The sequence below is a fragment of the Phocoena phocoena genome, chromosome 5 (assembly GCF_963924675.1).
Source record: "Phocoena phocoena chromosome 5, mPhoPho1.1, whole genome shotgun sequence".
Lineage (NCBI taxonomy): Eukaryota > Metazoa > Chordata > Mammalia > Artiodactyla > Phocoenidae > Phocoena > Phocoena phocoena.
In genome coordinates, this window is record NC_089223.1 from 19,455,246 (window position 1) to 19,471,592 (window position 16,347).

General features: G+C 38.5%; 1 protein-coding gene across 1 annotated transcript in view; it reads left to right on the forward strand.

Moving 5' to 3' along the window:
• Positions 1-16,347, forward strand: part of BANK1 (B cell scaffold protein with ankyrin repeats 1) — a 301,567-nt gene that overhangs the window by 251,517 nt on the left and 33,703 nt on the right. Inside the window, exons 9-10 of the mRNA XM_065877749.1 lie at positions 3,581-3,886; positions 8,031-8,336. Coding sequence (XP_065733821.1) covers positions 3,581-3,886; positions 8,031-8,336 — 612 coding nt within the window. The remainder of the gene's footprint in view (positions 1-3,580; positions 3,887-8,030; positions 8,337-16,347) is intronic.

Here is a 16,347-nt window from a genome sequence, read left to right on the forward strand (position 1 = left end):
TTCCTATATGTTATGTACATAAACAACATTCGTATTAAGGTATATGTGACTGATAAAAGTAAAACTGGGGCTTCCCTGGTGGCGCAGTGGTTGAGAGTCCGCCTGCCGATGCAGGGGACATGGGTTCGTGCCCCGGTCCGGGATGATCCCACATGCTGCGGAGCAGCTGGGCCCGTGAGCCATGGCCGCTGAGCCTGCGCGTCCGGAGCCTGTGCTCCGCAACGGGAGAGGCCACAACAGTGAGAGGCCCGCGTACTGCAAAAAAAAAAAAAAAAAAAAAAAAAAAAAAAAAAAAAAAGTAAAACTGAAGAGAGCATAGAAAAGCATGGAGAGCATGGAAAGACATTTAATTAACTGAACGACTTATAGTGTATCATCTGGTAGAGATATGACTACATTATCTTGCTAATTTAAATATTTCTAATAAGTTCAGTGTTTAATAATCAAACCAGCAGTTTTTCCCACCCAAAGAGAATACACAAGTCAGGTTGATATAAATATTCTATTTGACAACTATATTTTTTCAGTTTTTTTTTTAAACAAAGTCACATTCTTTTCAGACCTTGGTTTTCTCAGCTAGGAAATGAGAAGTTTGTATTAGGACTCTCTACGCTCCCTGCTGGCTGTAATAGAATGTAGTTCTATATTCTAGAAAACTAATTGAGAGTCTTCCTCCATGTACATAACGCTACCTATCATGCCTGTTTCCACTGGTATACAGCAGCTTGCTCACCATCTTCACCAGCAAGTCTGATAGCCGTCTCCCACCCAACATTTCCAAATCTGAAAACCCTAACTCCACCACTCCCAAATCTGCTCTACCCGCTGACTTCCCCATCTCAGTAAATGAAGACTCCTTCCTTGTTCAATTCAGTCCAAAAACTTCAGTCACCCTTTTTTACTTTCTGTCCTACCCTGTATCCAATCAGATAATACTGTGGACTGTACCTTTGCAAAACAGCCAGACTTTCCTCACCCTTTCATTGTTACTTATCCTAATCCGTGCTGTCATCTGCTCTCCCCTGGATTATTGCAATAGCCCAGTGGCTCTCAATGAAGCACTATTTTCTGACCCCAACAGAAGATATTCGTCAATGAATGGAGATTTTTTTGGTCATGATTTTGAGAAGGGAATTTTGCTAGAAATTTTTAGAATTTTGCTAAATATCCTGCAGTGCACAGGATGTGCCCCATGAAACACAGGATTATCTTCTCAAAAATGCCAGTGGTATGCCGTTAAGAAACCCTGCAATAGCTTCCTCCCAATTTGCCCCTAATATTCTATGCTTCCAAAAGGAACTAATCACTCTTCTGCTCCAAATTCTCCAGTACCTTCCCATGGTACTTGTAATCCTTATCGTCGCCTATAAGGCCCTAGATAATCTTGATGGTCCCATCTCTGACCACTCTCTCGCTTGTTCACAGCCAAAGTGACACCTCACACATCAAGCAGGCTCTTGCCTCAGGTCATCTGCACTTTGAACAGTTCGCAGATGACGCTCCATTAAACGTTCCTGACCACCAGTTTTTCAAATGATGGGCTGACCAGCAAAGCAAATAACATTAAACACAATGCCTTAACTAGCATACTTTGGCAAAATCGGTAAACTCTTCAAACACTATTGCAGAACACAAAATTATGCTAAATATTAATGTAATAAATTGATGCACTCTTTTAAAGTTATACATTTTATTATCTTTTTAATGACTTAATGATTTGTTATAATTTTTAATGATAATGAAAGTGATGATAAAGGCCATCGTTGATAATGACCATATATTTATCATGCCACGTAATCCTCTGAAGTACTACCTATGAGAAGAAGACATTATTTCAGTTATTGGTACAGCACAACCTCATTTCTACAGACAGTTTGGACCTGGAACTGTCTCATATACGAAACCCTGTGCGACTGGACTCAAGCCTCTGACTCTTTCGTTGGAGTGAGGGTGAAGCATAGAACACCCTAAGTCAGCAGATTTCCATTGGTATCACCACTGCTATGAAGCTTGCTAAAACTCACTGACCAACCACATCTGACTCTCCAGGGCTGTATTCCAGGTTTAGGCGTATTTGACAAGGACCAAGGAGACTCTGTTGCTTGCTTGGGCAGTGTTTATGTAAAATATAAACACCGAATACATAAACATAAGAGTGGCTACAAGTAATTGCCTGTAGCATGAATGTAGTTCTAAGCTGATGATCGATTTTCCCAGACTGAAATAGCGAATCCCCTTTGCAAGCATCAGCAATGATTTCTTTTCAGCCACTCCATCATTTACTCCATCAATATTTCTAGAGACTTCTGTGTTTCAGGCTGTGTTTGGGGTTACAGCCAGAAAGCTGAATGAGGTCTGGGCAGAGATCTGTGCAAGAATGAAAGTCCACCTGCTCTACCCAGGCTGGTAATTAAAGAATCTTGGTTTGCAGTTCTAACACTGGCAGCTAGACGTTTCTTCTTTCTCACATGAGAGAAAGAGAGAAATTAAAAATAAAATTCACGTAGAAATATGTAGTACTGTCATGGGCATGATTTTCCCACATGACTAACTTTTCTCTCATTGCTGAAGAATGTCTACAGTGTAACTCTTCAACTAAAAATGATTCCTCTTTGTACTCTGCCATTTGTCTTCTTTAGCTATATTTTAGTTTAGCGACACTTTAAAACAACAATTATTTGCTTTTCTGTCGCACTCATGACAGCAATTCACATTTTCCCTCCAATACAGAGATTCCAAAGTTCATTTTAACTTTGTATGATTACTTTATTTAGAGCACAATTTCTATAAAGAAAATATAAAGAAAAAGGTTTTAAGATTTAAAGTTATTGCATTATAATATATTTTTTCTATTTTCTCCCTGAGTGGTTAGAGAGCATTTTACTATGTACAGTATAAACACAAATAATGGAATCATGATTCTTAGAATGGAGGAAATGTGACTGAATCATTTGGTTACGTTTCAGGACAGAAAAGATTTTTTGGTGAGAGAACTGAGCCTTAAAAATATTTACTTACTATTGGTGATTTGGATGCCTTCCCCATCAAAAAATATTAACACTTTTCTCAAGTAATATTTTCAAGAATTAAGATGTCATCTGGTGATAAATATGTTAAAATAATAACTAAATAAAAACCACAGATTCATTTCATTGCAGGCAAGTTAAGATTTTTGTTCCTTGCCTTTACCTTTTCCATCACTTACTTATTACTTATTAGGTTAGTTATATTGTTTTCTAATAAAAATATGGTAATGCAGTCATATATTGAATCTGGTTAAATAATAACTCTAGAGAATCAGAATATTTTTCTATACATGTAGTATCCGAATATTATTTATCATTATGTGTATGAGAGTGTCATAAACTGAGGTAGCAAGATATAATGGAGCTTTCTTTGGTAAATATTATAAAAGCCCAAGAATGACTATTCACCAAAATTACGCATTTGTCAGCTTTCCCCTGTATCAGATCATAAAAGTTTAATTAACATTACCACCACTTCTGTACGAAGTTAGAAAATACGAAATGCCTCCAGATGGTGTGTTTACATGAAATCATACAATCTTCATCATAAGCAGCCATACAGAGCCCAGTTCTCCATCATGAAAGCTGGCGGCCGTACAGGCAGAGGGCGGAAGGAGCAGAGGTGAATGAAACGGCAGAGGAAGAAAAAGAGCATGAATCAGGCACGGAGACCAAGCACCACCCACCAGAGGTTGACAGTGGGAGTGAGAACCAGTATGATGACTTGTACACGTTCATTCCTGGAGACAACCCAGAAAATAATTCCCGAGGGCCCCTCGTGAGCAGCAGACCACCTCTCCCTCCACCGCGACCTGTAACAGCTGCCTTCCCACTGGAAAAACCTCACTTCACATTACAAGGTAAGGTTAAGGTTAAAACAACAACTACAAAACTTTGACACGCTTACATAGCATATAGTGGCGAAGCCATACAAAGATCAACTTTTAAAACCCAGAGAAGATTTCCTCCTGTTCTTTAACAACTAGGGCCTCAGAAATCAGGTAAGAGATACCTCCCACTAACTCCCTTCCTCCCTTCCTTCCTTCTTTCCTCCTTTCCTCTCTCTCTGCCCCCCACCCTCCACTATTCCTCGCTCCCATTCTTCCTCCCTCCCTCTCTCTTTTTCTTTCTTTTTTCTTCCAGGAAAAAAGTCTCATTACAAAACTTTCTGTAAGTAAAGAAATAAAACTTGGAAGGAGTCTGTAATTCTTCACATAAAACGAACCTCAAGCATCATGTGGAAAAGTAAGCAACAACTTAGCTTTTACAAACTACTCTCAAAGGGCTTCCCTGGTGGTGCAGTGGTTGAGAGTCCGCCTGCCGATGCAGGGGACACGGGTTCGTGCCCCGGTCCGGGAAGATCCCACATGCCGCGGAGCGGCTGGGCCCGTGAGCCATGTCCGCGGAGCCTGCGCGTCCGGAGCCTGTGCTCCGCAATGGGAGAGGCCACAACAGTGAGAGGCCCGCGTACCGCAAAAAATAAAACACCTCTCAGTTTTCTGACAAAAGAGAAAGGCTAATGTGTTACAGATTTGAAAACGACCTTGGACACTTCACTCAGTTGGTAGCTGCAGGGGAAGCAAGTGGTAAAGGGTCTATCACACGCTGCCTTGAGACCAAAGTCAAAAAAATCTGTCTTGCTAAAGGGGAAGAACAACCGTTAAATGGCTGTGACAGCATTTCTTCCCAGATGCAGGAACTAAGGTGTGTCATGGGGGTGGGGGGGGGGGTTGGGGGTGGAGGGCAGGAAACTATCCAGAGGAGCTTCCATATGAGGCTTATCTGCCTGGAATGTTCAACAGCCCGACGGACTTCCATGCTCACTCCTAGAGCCACCAATTACCACCCACTTTATTGATCACTATTTCATGTTTACTTTCCAAATTCATAAAATGGTCTTACAAAGAAAATTTAATAAGAAGGATGAAAGAAATATCTATTATTAAAACCCCATTTGTCACTCTAGTTGTCAAGTCCTAAAAGGCTATATGAAGTCTATAAAGACTGTTTTAAAAGTGAACTTTGAAGCTATGAAGTTTAGCATTTGTGTCCTTGAAGGCCTTATCTCTATAAAAGTTCAAGCTGATTAACGTGAAACTTTGCTAAGATTATGCACTATATTTAGAGATGGAAAGTACTGCTTAATGGAAAGTATGGGAAGCCTAATGGTACTTCTCTGATTCATTCGCTCATTCAGCAAACATTTATTGATCACCTACTGTGCCAGGCTCTTACAGACTGTTGAGATAGATCAAGGAAGTAGGGTTAGCAATACCGGGAGGGAGGGAGAGATGTAGTTTCGTAGTCCACTGACAACAAAATTCTAGTATATTTTTCTCACTTTTACAGATGTGGATAATTTTATCTAATTATTAAAATTAATTATTAAGAAAGCAAAATTGTCTTATATCACGTTAAAGCTCTTAAAGGAGCTAATATTAAATCATATTTTTTCTAATGTCAGTTTCCACATATGGTATGTTGGTTAGGAGGTCTAAAATTACTCCACAGAGAGTAATTTTCACCAGATATCTAGGACCAGAAGTATAATGTTGGCTAATACATCTTCTGAAAAGTACCAAATATAAAAGGCAAAATAATACAAAAACCCTTCCCTTTTATTTAAAAACTGTATTTTTACATTTTCAATTCAGCATTACTTTTAATATCATTTTTTTTCATAGTGCTAATATTGGAAGTAAATGGAAAGTAAAATACCAATCTTTTTTCTTAAAATTCTTTGATTAAGTTCTTTGAAAGTAAGACTGGAAGCTACCACTTATTTTTTGCCAGAGACTTTGTTTGGGTTCTTTGACTTTAGCTAGTGATACCTTCAGGAATTGTTCTTTAAGAGTACCTTCCATCTGCCCTCAAGTAACTGAAAAAGAGGGGCCACCTCATCAATCCCCTAAGCATCAAATTCCTTATGATGGATTTATGGACATAGTCATTGGAGAAAACAATAACATAGAACATTACAGAACACTTTTCAGTTTATAAAGAACATCCAGTCTCTTTTTATCTTCGCAACAAACTTTCAAGGCAACAATCATTATAATGTTCTTTTGACTAAGACCCAAGACCCTAGGGCCCGTAATTAGAATGTGTCAAATAATTCCATGAACAGGTTTCCTGGGATTTTGGGATTCTTATCTTTCTTACACCTTCTTTCCCAATTATTTCAAAAATTGGAATTATAGGAATGATATATTTTAATCGTTATTCATTAATGTACAACCTGAGTTGAGAAAACTCAGGTCCAACTCCAACATGAAAAGTACAATCTCATACATTGGGAAATGAAAAGTGAAATGTATTATTTCTAGTGCAAGCCCAACTTTAGAAAGAGTTGGGGAAGGAGGTGGGTGGAGGAACAAAGAGAGTTAACAGCTCAGGAAATCAGTTCATAAAAGTAAGATAGTTGACACATTCCACTAAAAATGAAACACTGTGCAAGTGTTTCCCACACACTTAATCTAGTTTCACCTGGGATGCTGTCAGTGAAACAGAAATCATGAAGTCAGAATCTCAAAACCATATTATTCATAAGGAAAAAGGCAAGTCGTAGAGATTTTAAAGTTAGTGCCAGGCATGTTGGCGTTCATACTTCTTGGGTTAAACTAACTGAAACAAGCTAAGGCTCTGTTGAGAGATGATCTTGGACTCTCCTCTGGTCTCTCCTCATAAGCCTACCCAAAACAATTGCTGAATCTTCTTAGAATAATATCCTTTTATTCTGCTCTAACAGCTTGTCTTTCTCCCTATCTCCTAAGTTTTTCCACTAAAATATCCATTAAGTAAACTAAAGTTTTTGGTCAGATTCTCACCAAAGAGAAGGGAGACTAGTTCTCCTTTAGTTCACGTGCATGAATCTCAGAACAACACAGAAAATTAATGACTTTTCAGTCAATAACTGAAATCCTTTCCATTTTTATTGTTCTCAATAATACTTTAAGCAAAACACTTGTCAAAAGGGCACATTTTAAAAAAAATTCTCATTGGTCCGGCAGAGAGAGCCATCCAAATTCTCTTCAACTTATTTATTGACACAGTATACAATATCTTTGTCTTCTAAATAAACTGCTGCTAGAATACTTTAATACATTCCTATAAAAATATGTAAAGATATTTTTGAATATAAAAAACATGAAAGACTGTTCTTTTCATATGAATTAATCTTCAAGCCATTGATTTTCCATGCCATCTTTTTTTTTTTTTTTTTTTAATGCGTTACGCGGGCCTCTCACTGTTGTGGCCTCTCCCGTTGCGGAGGACAGGCTCCGGACGCGCAGGCTCAGCGGCCATGGCTCACGGGCCCAGCCGCTCCGCGGCATGTGGGATCTTCCCAGACCGGGGCACGAACCCGTGTCCCCTGCATCGGCAGGCGGACTCCCAACCACTGCGCCACCAGGGAAGCCCTCCATGCCATCTTTTATGTCATGAACCCTACTTTCAGTGTCCCTTATCAAAGAGTGAGGTATAAGTTGGCTTATAGAAAGCAAGAGAGCCAGAGTGAGACACAGTGTAAGAAACCAAACAATGGTGGTTTTGGCTATTCCCCTCTGTCATTTTCAGAGAAATTGAATTTTAGGCAAAATACCCAGTTTAATCCCTATAAAAGGTAATATGACTTCAAATTTAAAAATAAAAAATCTGAGAGCATTATGCTTGAAAAACACAAGCTTTCAAAACATTTGGAATTTGAGGCTTAGTTTTATAATTTGATTTCCTGATATTAAATCATTCATAAACTATGTGGAAAATATTTATATGCTTATTTATATATTTTCAAAGAAATCCAGGTCTTTAACAAACTTTTTCTGACAAATCAACAGTTACAAACTGCCGGAGGATATGTTAGTAAATTACATGGTTCACTTTTCTCTTTTTGGAATTTATAGGATAATATATAAATTGTTTGGGGGTGTGGTTCAAGCAGGTGACAGATGGACACCAGTAATGCTTAAGGTATGAGTAACCACCATCTAAATGTTTCATAAGCAGGGAAAACGTCGGAAGGCCAAATGGGAAGAAGTCAAAGCTGGTGTGATTCCAGTGCAAGACATGAAACAGGAGGTGAACCCAGAGGAGAAGAAGAACAGAAAGAAGATGAGGAAGACCAGCAAGAGGAGGAAGACCCGTACACTTTTGCTGAGATTGATGACAATGAATATGACACGATACTGGCCAAGAGGAGTACAAAGAAAAAACTTGGAAGCCGGTCATTCATTCTGAACAGACCTCCTGCTCCCACACCACGACCCACAAACATCCCTCCAAAAGAGGAAACTACGCCTTATATAGCACAAGGTAATTTGTTTTGCTGCTGCTGTTACTGTTTGTGTGTTTTTTGGGGGGTGGCCTCTTTTTGGGTGGGATCTAAAGCCCAAAAGATGAAAAGCATCTTTTCGAGTCACAGGTAAGCTGTATTGGACCATTTTTAAATTTAAAAACACAATGAATAAAGAAAATAAGAACAATATGTAGGGCTCTGGTTTGTAATTGTTGATTAAGGAGGATAATTTTGACAAACCATCCAAAGAGCATGAAACCATAATATGTGTGGGGAAATACTGTTTGATGCTTCTTCCATAATTCTGTAAGAGGGAAGCTCAACACCTGTGAATAATGTGCAACACACGAAGAGAAGGTAGGTACGTTCCTTTTTGCCCCTCATTCCATTTAAGATAACTTTAAAAACCTAAACAGTTTTGAGTACTAGAATCTTAGATATGCAACCCCAGTTCCTCCGATAATTGCACTTCACCCCAGTGATTAAGATTCACTTCATCTATGATAGAATTTCTACTTCATTTTAGACTTCAGTTCTCCTTTCTCATCTCAGTTAAATCTAAATAAAAAAATAGCAAATCCCTAGAGCTTTTTTATATCTGTAACCCCAGCAGGATATACTGACTTGGCTGTTCTTTCCTAACACTCCTGTACTCTCTGGTTTGGTGCACTCCATGAGCTCCTAGTGTCTAAGACATGAATTTTATTCATCAGTATCACAGGCACATGCACTGAGTGTCTTTGGGGGTTAAGGTACCATCCTAGAGACTGAGGATGTGGAATAAAACAATGTCTGCATCCTTGAGGAGTTCTAGGCAACAGCTATGCAAATAAATATACAGTACAATTTGACCCTTTATTAGAGATTTTTGAACAAAATGTTTGGAATCAAACAAATTTTGGGGTGACAACTAAAGCTGAGAGGCAATATATTATACATTCAAATAGCCTAAACCGGGTACCCAGAGTATTTAAATATACACCACAAATCCACTCAAAAAGAACACAGTTACTCATCTGTGCTTAACATGTTCAAAAGAAACCATTCTATTGTTTAAGTGGTATGTGTTGAGAGGTTTGTATAAGAAAATTTAGCAAGTCTTTTACCAATGTACTAGATACCTACTTAACAGGGATCTACTGCTGATAGCATTCAAGACAGTATTATAAAAAAGGAAACAATAACAAATTAATAAAGGTTTCAGCTAAAATAAAGTGTCAGCTGGAACAATTATCTAGATTATTAAGGGAGGGAATAAGCTGTAATTAGAACTTCTCAGATTGTCTACCATAGTGGCTCTAGGATATTACAGTCAGGCCTTCATATCCGTGGATTCCACATCTGAGGATTCAACCAACTGCACATAGAAAATATTCAATAAAAGAAAATTCCAGAAAGTACCACAAAGCAAATCTCCCTCCAGGGCAACTGCTTACATAACATTTATATTGTATTTACAACTATTTTTATAGCATTTACATTGCATTAAGTATTATAGGTAATCTAGAGTGACTTAAAGTATACGAGAGGATGTGCAGAGGTTATCGGCAAATACTATACCATTTTAGAAAAGAGACTTGAGCATCTGCAGATTTTGGTATGGGGGAGGGAGGTCCTGGAACCATTTCCTTGCGGATGCCAAGGACAACTGTACTAGCTCTGTGACAAGGTTACTAAATCCCAATAAATAATTTTGAAGAGGGAAGTTAGATATATAACTCAATAACAGAATTTAGTTATATTCTGGAAATTTTTGAAGAGGTACATCATCTTCTGTATCTCAATCCCTAGGGAGTTCTCAGGACCACAATAGAGAGTCCCATGTTGCATTTCTCTGCTTTTTGCTCTTCATCTTGTCATCCTTCTATCAACTGTCCTATTCTTATTTTCCATGAGAGCATTCTTGTTTTCCATTTGTTCTTGTTCTATATCATTCTTTTCTCTTTCTTTAGTTGTGGTGCAGGCAATGAAGTTCAATATCTTTGTCATGGCTTTTGTTTCATTTTGCTTTGAGTTTTTAAATTTCTGCGATTTTAATTTTTCTTTAGTTCTCATATTGTCTGTATTATCTTTGCTTGTTGTTTGTTTGTTTCGTCTGGAATGCTGGATACCCCCATAAAATATCTGACTAGTCTTAGCGATGCTTTCATGTTTAAGAATGAAGCACCAAAAATCTGAATGAAAACTCTACTTGCTAACTTGTGGACTGCACTGTAGGGTAATGAGGTAACCAGCTTTTTCACTGAATTACCCCAAAGTGTTAGTTTAGATAGATCTACTCTCTACGTTTTTCAATATTTCTAGAATAAATTCCAACTTACTCTAACCTACATTTATATACCTGGTTGCCAGCACACTGATATCAGAGTGTGGGAAAAAGACTGGGAACTTTCACCACTCAGAGTGCACTGTTTAACTTGTTCTCCCTGTGTTCAGTCCAGTGTATAACTCCTTCCACCCACTGTGCCTTGTGTGCCATGGTCAGAACTACTTCTATTCAATTTCTCCAAGAACAAACTGTCCATCATAGGTGATTGCCTCGTTTCATTAGAGAAGGAATTAGGGACAAGGACTGCTTTAGGCTGTCAACCAAGCCCCATATTAAATAAGAGAATTGAGATGGTTTTCCTCCTCATTCATATATTTATTAATTACATAAAGATTTATTGAGTACCAAATGATAAAGTTTTTCTGTGGGTTAATTATGTAAATCCCCTACATAACAGTGGTACAATTTGTCATTTATATACACACACACACACACACACACACACACACACACAGACTTTAAAGAATCTTAGAAATCTTGAGTTTCTAAGAACTTTTAAAGGCTATTTATCTCATCCCAGGCGCAACACCCTTCAACATTTACAAGAAATCCTTCATTCAATTACAGTCTAATTTGTTCTCACAACATTTGTGTTACATGCAGACAGGAATCCGTGTTACATTCTGTGATTGTGTTTTTGTTTTTGTTTTGCACCTAAGTATATAAAAGCACGTATAGTTATTTTCTCCATATTTCAGATTAGTAGCAAAGACTGAACTGTAAATGAGGTCATCAGAGTCCCTTTCCATTATTTCTTCCTTTTCTCTTCCACTGGAATATACTTGCTTGCTTCTTCCTTTTATGCTATTGATTGTTGATCGTTCTGTGCTCACATTAGGAAAACATTACCTCACCAGCCAATTCTTTTGTGATGTTCTTTGCATTTCACAGGGTAAATGTCTTTCATCACGGCTTCCTTTTTTCTTTCCTAGCTCAGGCAAATCTATTAAATAGAATATACACCATTTCCCAGAAAGCCATGCATTCAATTAGAAGAACATTAATTTACCGTAATTCTTGCCAGAGCACAGAAGTTGTAGCAGAATGCTGGCACATCCAGGGTGTGTTATTGTAGTAGCCAGAAGAGAAGGATGTGGAGTAGGGGATGGAAAAAGAATGCAGGATGCATAATCCCAACTTACTATTTCAGAAACTCAAGAAAGTTATAGCAAAGTGACTAGGCAAATAAACCAGAGAGATACAGGAAAATCATGTTGGCTTTTGGGAGATAATGGGATATAGATAGATAGATATACACACACATATATATACTGCATTACATACATATATATATGTAATTATATATATATATATATATATATATATATATATATATATATAGGTTTCTACCCTCAGTTCCTGACACAGAGCTCCTGAAACCCTTGTAATTTCCTGGGTGGTAGGAGTGTTTTTGTTCTAATGAGGCGGCTCTGAGTGGACTCCTGCATGGCTCCTGGAGGGGGGTTAGTATGGGGAAGTCCAAGCAGTGATTAGAAGCTTGGAATTTTCAGCCCTAACCCTATTCTCTAGAGAAGGGCGAAGGGCTAAAAATGGAGTTAATGATCAATCATGCCTATGTGAGGAAACCTCAATAAAACCCTGATATTCGGGGTTTCCAGGAGCTTCCAGGTTGGCAAACAGGTCCACATAGGAAGGGTGACACACCCAAGCTCCATGGGTACAGACTTACCTGTACTGGGGACTCCCAGACCTTGCCCTATACATCTCTTTATCTGGCTGTTCATCTGTATCCTTTATCATATTCTTTATAATAAGTATTTCCCTGAGTCCTATGAGCTGCTCTAGCAAATTAATCAAACCTGAGGAGGGGGTTGTGAGAATCTCCAATTTGTAACCAAATCAGACAGAAATTGTGGGTAACCTGGGAATCTACCAGTTGGGATTGGCATCTGAAATAGAGAGGAAGCAGGCTTGTGGGACTGAGCTCTTAGTCTGTGGGATCTGACACTACCTCTGAGTAGATATTCTCAGAATTGAATTCAATTGTAGGATATCCAAATAGTGTTGAAGGGCTGCTTGGTGGGGGAAAATCCGCACACGTTTGATGACCAGAAGTGTCTGAAATGAAGTGTGACAGTAGAGGAGACACACGGGAAAGAAAGGCCCAGGAGGAAAAGTGGGTTTTCCCAATGCTGCTATACAAGGAGGATTCAGATTCACTGATATTACCTAAGTAAATAACTTCATATATCTGAGATGCAAATTCCTCATTGTAAGTTGGGAATAGAAATAACATATACTTTAAGGATTGTTGTAATCTTTAAGTGAGATAAAATTAACAAGTACTCAGCACAGTACTTGGTATGTGATATACACTCAATAGATAATAATTAAAAGCAATTCTACTTTGTCTTTCCTCAGTTTCTGGGCAGACGGTGACTTTGATTAACGTTAAATTCTAGAAGAAGTGTGTGCTTCCTGGATTCTGGAGAGTTAGAAGTTAAGGAAACAATTACAGATGGAATTGGGGTCAGGATATCCTTTCCTCTAAAGGAACAAGTTGGCTTAGTCTACTCCTTATGATAATAATTATTAGGCAACTTTCATGATAATTTCTAATTCATGAAATAATCCTGCGTAGTTGGCATTAATAGGCTTATTTTAGAGATACGGAGGGAATTCCCTGGTGGTCCAGTGGTTAGGACTCTGTGCTTTCACTGCCGAGGGCCCTGGTTGGGGAACAAAGATCCCACAAGCTGCACGGCGTGGCTGGGGAAAAAAAAAAAAAAGAGGTACTTTTCCTAAAAAGCAAGGTATACAATAAATAAATAAATTTAAAATAGAGATACGGAAACTGATGTTCAGTGAGTTTCAGCGTCTTGCCCATGATGATAAAACTAGGAAGGGGAAGATGTGTGATTTAGACCCGACCCAGCTCAATCTGGCTACCACGTTTGTACACATGGTAGGACCAATTTTCTTTCTTGATGTATTTATTTCTGGGTCATTAGTTAATATTTATTTCTTCCTTCTGACCCATAAGATCCATAAAAGAAGAGACCAATCATTTGCTTTTGCCTTTCAAAACCTCATCTGTTTTTGTATCCTTGGTGCCAAGCTCAGTGCTGAACTCATAGCAGAAACCATAAATATTTGATGAATATTAATTGAATGAGTACAAGGACAAATAAATGATAAAAGTAACAAGAACTACATCAATGTGGGTAGGAGACTTCACTAACACTACTGAGGTTGGTCAGAAGAATATATCAACCTAGTAATTCCTAAATTTCCCCTTCTTTAAAAAAATTTTTATTTATGTATTTATTATTTTTGGCTGTGTTGGGTCTTCGTTTCTGTGTGAGGGCTTTCTCTAGTTGCGGCGAGTGGGGGCCACTCTTCATCGCGGCGCGCAGGCCTCTCACTGTCGTGGCCTCTCTTGTTGCAGAGCACAGACTCCAGACGCGCAGGCTCAGTAGTTGTGGCTCACGGGTCTAGTTGCAACGCGGCATGTGGGATCTTCCCAGACCAGGGCTCGAACCCGTGTCCCCTGCATTGGCAGGCAGATTCTCAACCACTGCGTCACCAGGGAAGCCCTCCCCTCCTTTAAACCATCTAAGTACTCCTAATGAAGAGGGAATCCTGTACCTAAGGGGACAAAGTTCTAGGATATTCACTTATAGCTAAGCATTCTAACTGCTTTCACACAGCATAATGTATCAGAGAGAATCTCTATTTCCACCATCACCACCATCTCCTATCCCCAGAAATGTAACTTATTAATACAAAATTGAACCCGTGGTTCATTTTATTAAGAGATATGTTTCTGGATTTTTTATTCCATTCTTGTTATACTAAACCTAATTTTATGTTAATAACAGTGAAAAGGATAACTCATTTTTCTTAAATGAAAAGTTTTTGAAGTCTGCCTGCTTTTAAGAATCATATTCTCTCCATCTTTTTCTCCCTATAATACTGGAAAGGATCAGGTTCATTAAGCTTCAAGAATATAGAGGAATTATAACATGGATTCACAGTCCTTCTTAGTGACAAAATTCTTGATTTAAGACAAATCAAAGAAAGAAATGAGCACTTTTCATAATATAGATAGATGGGTAGTAAAATTATATCCATAAATCATTGCAAAGAGATGACTGCCTATTTGGGAAAATTTTTCAACATCAAAGGGCAATTTCCCATTTTCCCCTCACACAATTAATAAAACCAAGATCCTTCTTCAGAGTCCATGTTGCTGATTTGGGGTAGAATATAATTTCCCTTTCAATTTTCAATTGCTACTGAGTTGCCCTTGGCATTTTACAGTGCAACAAAGTTGTCTACGACCTTTTTGAGAGCTACTCAGCTACTGGGACCCCAAATGTCAAGTACAACTCAGTTGCTCTCAGAAATTTTCCACTTGCAATTCACTTGTACTTGAAATTGATCACATACAATGCAATGGAAATGCAAACAGAAAAAGAAACCTTGTAGAATCTCTTAGGAAAATTAATCCATATCATCATAAATGTGGCAGAATGGATTGGTCTCTGTCCTCATTAGTGAAGAAATATTGTCAAATGGATTAAAGTAAGCCTTAGATCAAGTGCCCTAGGTTCTACTCTCTGGCCTGGTGACCTTGTCCAAACCATGAGCTTTAGGACTTTGTATATATATCACAGGTGGTCTCAGGATAGAGGACATATTTATCATCTGTTTGTAAACCCAGTGTCCCTGCTTTCCCCGTGATCCTCTGCCTCCCTCCTTTTCCTGATAGAGTACTGGCACAGCTCTGACAAGGAGCAGTTGTTCAGACATGTGCTCACATTGGGAAGTCTGGTCTTTTTCCCCTTAACATACGATGCTCCTAGAATCTCTGTTAAATTTGTCTTTTAGTAGAAGCCCAATTGGCCTAGAGTAGCAGGTCTTAACGGGTGGTGATTTGCCTCCCAGGAGACATTTGGAGACATTTGGCAGTGTTAAGAGACATTTTGATTGTCATGGCTAAGACAGTACTACTGGCATCTATGCTAGGCCACAAAACATGTCTCAACGAATTTAAGAGGATAGAAATTATATCAAGCATTTTTTCCAACCACAATGGTATGAAACTAGAAATCAGTTACAGGGGAGAAATGGGAAAAACACAAACATGTGGAGACTAAGCAACATGCTACTAAAAAGAAAAATGGGTCAGTGAAGAATCAAAGAGGAAGTCAGAAAATAAAATGAAACGGAAATAAAAACACAACTTTCCAAAATCTATGGGACACAGCAAAAGCCATTCTGAGAGGGAAGTTTACAGCAAAGCAGGTCCACCTCAAGAAACAGGAAAATCTCAAATAAGCAGCCCTGTCCTTTTGAAATCTTCAATCTGCATTTTTGTAGTTTGAGTCTTATTGGCAGAACTAGTATTTAATATTTGTTCAAAGTGAACGTGACCAGATCCTACTGGTTACTTCTTAGGACAGTAATATTTCCTGATATAAGAGGAAAGAAAGAGGCCAGAGAAATTACTCTTGGTAATCACGAAGCATGAACCGAAAGGTGAACTCGTCGCAGCTTCTAGAGTATTGCAGTGACTTCCTAACAACCCAAACCACTTCTCTTTGAAACAAAAGGAAAATTACCAGGGATGTTACTGGAGGAATGTCTACGCTAATATCATTTTTTATTGAATACAAGTGTTCAAGAAGTAAAATCAAGCAGTGAGCACACATGAAATCATATGGGAGGAAACG